The sequence below is a fragment of the Phoxinus phoxinus genome, assembly GCF_949152265.1.
Source record: "Phoxinus phoxinus genome assembly, chromosome: 3".
In the NCBI taxonomy this organism is placed as follows: Eukaryota; Metazoa; Chordata; class Actinopteri; order Cypriniformes; family Leuciscidae; genus Phoxinus; species Phoxinus phoxinus.
In genome coordinates this window covers 37,287,517-37,296,318 of record NC_136878.1, presented here as the reverse complement: position 1 = coordinate 37,296,318, position 8,802 = coordinate 37,287,517, and the positions used below count along the sequence as shown (strand labels likewise).

General features: G+C 37.0%; 1 protein-coding gene across 1 annotated transcript in view; it reads right to left on the bottom strand.

The window, feature by feature from the left end:
• Window positions 1–2,322: 2,322 nt before the first annotated feature.
• Window positions 2,323–8,802, bottom strand: part of LOC306995550 (interleukin-31 receptor subunit alpha) — a 36,416-nt gene continuing 29,936 nt past the window's right edge. The window contains exons 13-16 of the mRNA XM_079607251.1: window positions 4,717–4,860; window positions 4,431–4,524; window positions 4,264–4,345; window positions 2,323–3,482 (exon numbers count right to left, since the gene is read on the bottom strand). Coding sequence (XP_079463377.1) covers window positions 2,916–3,482; window positions 4,264–4,345; window positions 4,431–4,524; window positions 4,717–4,860 — 887 coding nt within the window. The 3' untranslated portion in view covers window positions 2,323–2,915. The remainder of the gene's footprint in view (window positions 3,483–4,263; window positions 4,346–4,430; window positions 4,525–4,716; window positions 4,861–8,802) is intronic.

The following is an 8,802-nucleotide window of genomic DNA, read 5'->3' as shown; positions in this document are numbered from 1 at the left end:
CAGTTTGGCTTTAGGGCAAAGTATTCAATGGAGACAGCAAATAGTTTTTTATAGACAGTATTACAACTCTTTTTAGGTAAAGATGGTATAGTTGGAGTTGGATCAATCAACTGATCTATGTACATATGCAAGAATGGTTTAATTCATGATTTTCATTCAGGTTTTAAATCTTATTTGACTGATACTTCTTTACTTTAACAGATTTTATTAGAAAACAGATTGATGGAGGTAAAATGTGTGGAATGGTACTCATGGATCTTCAAAAAGCTTTCGACACAGTGAATCATGCAATATTACTAGATAAATTAAGTGTCATGGGTTTTTCAAGTATGGTTATTATAGCCTGGTTGAACTCTTATTTAACAGGGAGAATTCCAAGGAAAATGATGGGATACTCTCTGAGGAGACAATTATTAATAATGGAGTTCCTCAGGGAAGTGTCCTAGGCCCCCTTTTATTTCTCTTATACATAAATGACACGCAAGCTGTTTGTGAGTGCAATTTTGTTTTTATATGCTGATGACTCTGCTCTACTTGTTTCAGACAAGGATGCTCTCAAAATACAAGTGATATTAGGCGAGCAGCTTTGTAGGGTAAGAGACTGGCTCTCTGATAATAAACTTTTATTGCATTTAGGAAAAACTGAATCCATATTATTTGGGACGAAAAGTAAACTGAACAAATCTCCTAACTTATCTATCAAGGTTGGGGATTGTGTAATATCAAATAGAACCACTGTTAATTTTTTTGGATGTGTTTTGGACAATGATTTAAGTGGTACAAGTATGAAAAATTTAGGGAAGGTTAATGCTGGGACAAAATTTCTTGCCAAATGAGTTAGTTTTTTGGATAATCTAAATTTTAAAATACTTGCATACTTGCATGTTTAGTGCTATGTCATTTGGGGTACCTGTGCATTTCTTGAATGTCTGATTTGTCTTGTTTATGGCTGGTTGTTACAGAGATCTCAAAATAAATTGAGACGGTTGGTTTTAGGTTTTAATAGTGTAACACGTGTTGATGCTTCCCATTTTAGACATCTTAAGTGGTTACCTATAGAAAGCAGAGATGTGCACTTTAAATTAAAGATGGTACACAAGATAATTAATAAAAGAGCTCCTTCATATTTTAATATGTATTTTTCTAGAGTAAGTGAGAAACATTGTTATAATACCGGTACTAGTCTAATGGATATTACATTATGTCGTTTCAAAACATTGTATGGTCGAAGGTCTTTTGAATACTCAGGGGCACATGAATGGAATAAGTTGCCTCTAGATGTAAAGAGTATGTCAAATATGGTTGGTTGTAGTATGAAGGTTAAACGTTGGCTGTTAGATAAGTTGTTTTAGTGATTCATTTGTATAATGTTTTTGGGTGGATGTTTAATTGTGATGTATATTCTGGAAATGTGTGTTCTTATTGTAGTGTTGTAAGTATAACAGTATGCAGTGCCAAGGTAACCTGTCTCTAGGAGTGAAGTTGTGCTTTACATCAAGGACCACAATGGAAATAAGTTTTGTTTAAAATTGATTGTGTTATCCTTGATAAATAAGTGTATTTTTCACTATTATGTTGTCTAATAAATCAAATCAAATCTACTGGTGTTCCTCAGGGATCTATTCTGGGTCCATTGATCTTTATATTTAAATTATCTTTATTTTGAATGTCCTGGCATTAATATACGAATGTATGTGGATGATACTGTAATGTATTTACATGGTAATAGTTTGACACAAGTTTCTAATGATGATCTTGGTTCTGTCTAATTCTATGGTTAATGTATCGGCATGGTTAAAGGTAACCTGCTTGAAAAAGCTTACATTTAAAGCTTAGGTAAAAAAAAAGGTTTGTAAGCAGGTTAAGTTTAATCTGTATGATTGTTTGGCTTACTAGAGATTATATGCTGTTATAGAGGCAGCTAAGATGTTTATGCATTCTTATGTTATTTATTTCTCCCATTATCTATTGTTTAACAACCTGGTCTCAGGCGAGTTCAGTGACTCTAAAACCATTAGAGTCTATACAAACGTACACTTAGAATTCTTGATAAGAAACCAATACACTTTCATCGTTGTTCAATATATTAAAATATAATCTGCTGAGTTGGGAAAATATGATTAAATATGCAAATGTATGCCTGATGTATAATATTATCTATGGTTTAACTTCTCCCCCTCTTAGTCAGTTAGTATTTCAGTCAGTTAGTTAGTATAGTAATTTATAATAATAACCTCTCAATTTTGTGTGTAATTACAGCCAGCTGACTAGTGGCTGGTCTGTGTGTGCAATACCACAAAACTGAAAAGCTATCTACATAAGAAATAGGCTTTTTTAAAAAGGCAATTTTACAAGATAACAAAATATCAGGGAGAATAGATACATTTTGTAATGTAATGTAAACATGCAATCGATACTGTAAAAAGTAACTTTAGTCTGATAATAAGTATTTTAGATAAGTAATCTAATTACAAGTAATTTTTTAAATCTGATTATGTAATCCAGATTTAAAATGATCAGTTACTACCCAGCACTGCAAATAGGATCTGAACACATACACAGTCAAACATATGGATCAAATTACAATCCGATACACAAATAAATGGATTTGGAGTGACAGTGTGAACCTAGCCTTAGATGGAAAGCTCCATTTAAGATAAAGCTAGGGCTGTGTCATTGATGTAGGAGTCTTTGTCATGAGCACTGGGCGTTTTAGAATTCTGAGCCTTGGGTCCAATCTGCTGCCATTAAAAGTGACGTGTTCCATCTTTTATGGGAGGCGTTGAGTAGTGGCTAAAGCTCAGTCAGAAACAGGACAATGAACCTTGTACCCTGAAATGCGGCTCCTATAACCTCGGGATGCTCCAGAGTTATTTTCTTTGTAACAGTTCTGTAAATCACTGGATAAAAGCACTTCAGAGCACTGTGATTTCTGTGTTTAAAACTTCAGCGCCATTACATGCCCCTGATGGGTTATTAGACTGTCTATTTCTTGAAAAACAGGACTGCCGAATGTAATCCTGCCCTGGATGTACAGGAACAAATTCTGGTTTTACTGTTTGGATGGATGGACCCTGAATCCCAATCATAGTGACCTGCTGGAAGATCTCCATGGTGGTGTAATCACTCATGAAAACAACAGCAGGTTGGGATGCTGGGATGAAGTCTGACCGCGTCATGTTGGAGATGGTCTCTCCAGGGTCTTTGCTTTCTAAACTTGTGATGTCGTTGTCAAAAGAAGTGCTCAAAGTGGAGTCTGTCTCACCGAAGTCCATAGGGAAGGTCTCTGTGGAAACAGACTCTCTGGTGGGGACTCTGTCCTGATCTTCACTGAGAAGGGTGGTGGGCTTCACACCAGCGTGAGAAATGGAAGGGCTGCGAAAAGGAGTCTCCTCCCTTTTGTTCTCAACAACACACACTGTACTGGAATCACATCCCTCACTCTCCTCTAACCGCTGCCTGTTCAGTGGCTCCAGGATACCCTACAGAGAAAAAAAAAGACAGAAAATGACCAAAGGATTCAAAGTCCATATAACTTACACTGTTCAAACATCTCATCATGAATTCAAACGTAAACATTTTAGTAGTCTTAGAGGATCCATGGTGTCTGTGGCGTTTTCGACATGGTACCATGGTAATACAGTGTTGTTTTGGACACCATCAAATTATTGAATACTATGAAGTTATAAATCCATAGGAACATAGAATATAGCTGGTTTTACTGTATTTTTTATCAAATAAATGCAGCCTTGGTGAGCATAAGACATTCTTGCAAATAAAAAGTAGTTTGGCATAATCCTCAAGTATTATTTCTTAGATTTTTTTGGTTAAGCTCAATAAGTTTCTTAAAACATCAGATAATTGCACCTTTTATGGAAAGGATGATTTAATAATATAATAAATACTTTTTGAGTTTTTGAAAAGGATCGGCAAAACCGCTTTTGAAAGTAATCTTTGGATATGTTCAATCACAAGTATTCAATGTGTAAAGGAAATATGTTATTACTGTTTTCTTTATGGTTACACCACATGACATGTTTTGTTTCATTACATTTAAAATTGTATTTTATATATTTTTTTTCAAAAACATGAAACAACATGAACATTCTTTAGTATATTCTTGTCACAAAGTATTGTTTTAACATTATATTGTATTATATTATTATATTGTCATTATATTACATCATTAGGACCCGAGCACCGATGGTGTGAGGACCCTATTGGAATTGCTCTGTTTATGTTTATTGTAATTTTACTACTTACCAGTTCATAGGCAATTTCAATTTTCTGAACAGCATTGCTATTCTCAGGATTTGGTATACTTGGCCACATCAGTTTCTTGGCTCTGTAAAAATCCACATCGAGTTTTACATTAGTTATTGGTTATATAGTGTCAGTCTTTCGTAAAAATGAAAAGCGTGCGTCTTTACCTGTGCAGAAGCCGACAGCTGAGGTGAACCGCTAGTAAAAGAATTATTATTCCCACAATCACCGCAGCTGTAATGCTGCTCAAAGCAGTGAATTCTGTCGGAATAAAACATGTTGTCAATGCATTTGTGCCTTTTTTTAATTCATGTAATTAGAAAACAAACCTCCTGACAGACAGACACATTCTCAGACACTTTTACTGTGTAACGTGAACAGCTGTAAGGCAGAAAAACTTAGAATCGCAGCTAAATTACAGACACCAGCATCTCATGAAAAATATGAGTTTACCTGGCTGGTTCGTAACAAAGTGTTTGAAATCACTGCGCACTCCTTCTCCAGCCGCTGTAAATGCAGACAGCTGCACAAGGTACTCACTGTTGCTTTCAAGATTCAGCAGCTCAAAACTGTTTATGCTGGGATCCACTTTAAAGGCTGTAAATGTCAAATGTAATAGAAAACAGCCAAAATCAGACAGCAGTTTAAAAAATATCACATTTATAACTGTATTATCGTGCATTTCACTGATTCTTGAGAACTGGGACAAAAAAAGATTTTATTAATTTTATTTATTTATTTGCCAAAAAGCCCTGATATAATTCAAGGGAAATCGAAGAGCGAACTGGTGTGACGAAGATCCAGTCAAAACAAAGATTGTTTTGTGTTTGATTCAGGAGTTCGATATAGTTTGCCAAAGCGAACTTTCCAAAAGGTTTAGCTCTGGCTTGTAAACAATATCGAACTACCATTGGTCCATGGTAATGATGTAATAGGTAGGTGTGGCTCTGAAACTCCACCTTATTCTGGAAATATTCTCCGGTTCATTCCCTCTATTGAGTCCGTTGAGGTCAGATGTCCGCGAGTGATGATATAAACACTGGGGAGCTGCTTTATAGTAGAAATTGTCATTCTCATTTAAAAGCAACACTGACACTTTTTCATGTTTAATATTGTAAATATGCTTGGTTTAAAGCAAACTATTGTATTAAGTGCTATATTAATAAATGTGACATGGTTTTACTTGACTGGAGTGCCAAATCGCTGATCTCATGCAAACATTCACATTGCTATGATCAGATGTTTTCTTAACTGCTGTTTTCTCATTTTTTGTTGTGTTTTTATTTCGTTATTGAGAGGACAACAGTATACTACTGCAAAGGTATTTCTAATTTCTTTTTACCCCTAAACGAAAAAAGAAAAAGAACTTTGCTGTGAGTATATTGGGCCTTAATTGTCATGTATTATTTTGGTTTTGTTTCATGTCTGTCATGTTTCCTGTTACCACTGTTGGTAAGCGTCATGTCCGTGTTTCTGTTTTGAGTTCCATGTCACGCCATGTCTTTGTTTTATGTTTGATCTTGCTTTGAGAATTAAAGCTGCACATGGTTTCTTTATTCAAACTTTCCTTCAGTGTACATACCCAGCAGTTCAGCTCTTACGGCTCTCTCGGGGTGATCGCTCCATGGAGAGTTATGTGGAGGACTTTTGTGGACTTTGTTATCTGTTGGGTTTTAATGACAAGCGCTCAAGGGCATTTTTTTGTGCTGGTTTGGATGAACCAATCTCCTCTTGGATGCCTAGAGGGTCAATCAGGTGGAATCTGGTTGAATACATCGACCATGCACTTCTGCTGAGTGGTTCCTCGTTTACTGTGGGAATTGTGGATGAGGGGCTCCTACAGCCAGCACGCCAATGCCTGAGTCACTTCACGTCATGTCTGCAAAGTCTGAGTCTTTTCACATCATGCCTGCCAAGCCCGAGTCTCTTTACGTCATGCCTGCCAAGCCTGTCTCTTCATGTCATGCCTTCCACGTCTGAGTCTCTTCACGTCATGCCTGCCATGCCTGTGTCTTCGGACAAGATGGCCGCCACACCTGAGTCAGCTCCTGGCAATGCAGCGCTGATCTTCGTGGCTATGGCAATTTTGTGAATGTGGGCAGCACACACCGGCTCCAACCCGTGAGCCCTCGGGCAAGATGGCCGCCGCCACGCCAGAGCCCTCTGCAACCCCTGACCAGCGTCCAGAGGGGACTCCAGTGCCCGGTTGCATAAAGCACCTTAAGTGTAATTTTCCCTTAAGTTCGCCCTTATGTTTCCCTTAAACCTAAGGGTGTTGCAGAAAAAAACCTTTAGTGTTATTTAAGGGTTTCTTTAAGTGAAACGTCATAAACACTTAGAATTTCCCTTAAATGCTGTCTTTTCACTTAAGTAATCCCTTAAAAAGCGTTAAGTGTTACATAAAACCCCTTAACGGTAATTTCCCTAAGTATAACTTAAGGTTTGGAAATCGTAACCTTAAGAGTAACGCGGACAAAAATAAGACGACATGGCTGAATTTATGGAACCAGCTGAAGATCATTATGTGCCAAGAATAATTTTTAGGGATAGGGAGAACCCTTTGGACCATCTTAGCGATGAAAAATTGTTGCAAGAATACCGATTTGATTGACGCGCAATATTTGAGATCGCTAACAAACTAGACGGCGACCTGTTGGTCAGTTTTGTAATCGTTAAGTCACTGTACAGCATTAAAGCGAACTCTTCACCACTGTACGGTGCATACAATCTTAAAAGAGTAAGTTAGTCGTGCTTAATCTTACCTGTTTTGTTGGCTTCTTTCTTATAAGCGCTCAGCTCTTTTTTTGAGACCAGAGAGATGTTTTCGTATTTTTTAAGGACTTCCTGAACCGTCCTCTTCACATCAAGATTCCTTGCATTCCTTGCACTGTTTCTGTTTTTTTACCGCAGTTACATTGGGATTTAGTTTGCTTTTCAAAATTGTTTTTCTTTTACCATATTCGTCAAGAATGCATTTCTCATCCTCTGTCCAATTAGGCTTTCTTTTTTTGTTTTCTTTATCCATTCCGATATCCTAGCTAGCCTACTTTATTTGATGAAACTGCGAAATTGCTAGGGTTCGTGTTTTGCGCATCTATGGCAACAACAAACTTTTATAACGTGAATCCAGGATCGCTGTCGTGAAACACTTAAATGTTTCCCTTACCTAAGAGAACCGTTTAAGAGATTATATGCAACACCCTTAAGTTATTCTCTTAGGTAAGGGGAAATCACCCCTTAAAGGCACAATATGTAATTTTTCTGCTTTAAAAATAGCAAAAATCACTATATCTATGTTATATATATTTTTTTAGTTGTGTACTTACATTATCCCGACAGTTTCCACCAACTTTCAAACCCGGAGAAATTTATAGTTAAATTTTTCCGTTTTGTCGCCCGTCTATGGCGTCATATAACCTTTGACTCCTATAGTTTCTCTAACTGCCTGCGGTACCGCCAAATCCAAAGGGGAACACCGGACGCCCGCCAATAAAAGCATCATTACGCCACTGCACCGAACTTGACCGAGACTATTATATTTAATATTTATATTTTTTATATTAGTATATTTTTTATATTTATATCTGTATACCTCAATCAATATGGAACATGATTATGCTTTGCCTGCACGTTCTGCTGCTGGAGCCAGCTCTGTGAAGCGCAAACGTACGGGTGAAAGAAATGACCCAAGAAGGATTTGGGACAGGAGAAGAAACATGACACGGGTTAACATTGGAGTTGCATTTCAAAGATGGAGAGAGGTAGAACTACAGAGAGATGCCGATCTCGCTTGCATTCTAATAAACAGCTAAGCACCCATTCAGCGAACTACATCTATCTGTATATTTTGTGAAACGATGATGTCATGTGTAAAACGTAGACGGTCTAGCTCTCATGTATAGTATAATGTAAATACACATTTGTTCTATATCTAGCTGGAGAAAGTAGCTCCATATGCAGTTCACTATCTTGTTCGATATAATAGTATAAACGTAATTATAATTATTAACGAAAGGTGACCGTGTTTTTTAACATCTATTAATACTAGCTAGATGGAATATTGATTTAATAGGGGTCTGATAATTCATATATCTCTCTGTTCGAAAAGAAGTGATTTTCAAAATACTAAGTTAGAATGAGTGAGGAATGTAGGGAGCGACAGCGTGTTCCAATAAACATCGTATTGCTGTTTTGCTCGCTCACTCTGTATTATGGGTTTGTGGTGGTAAACTAAATTTCAATTTATTTCCTTATTGAACAGTTATGAAAAAGGATCTTTTCTGCTGGAGATGCTAGATGGCTGGTTGTCATTGACAATAACAACAACTCCCATGAGCCCACGCTCTTTCCCGACATCATCAAAATCCGTCTTTTATTATTTTGATTGAGTGACCCCTAGTGGCCAAAAATTACATACTGTACATTTAAGTATCATACTTAAGGGAAAAACTTATGGTGCTTTATGCTATATTAGACTGAGAGGACTCCAGCCTATGAGCTCACTCCATTGCTACTCCCAAGAAAATTTGGCCTGGCCCG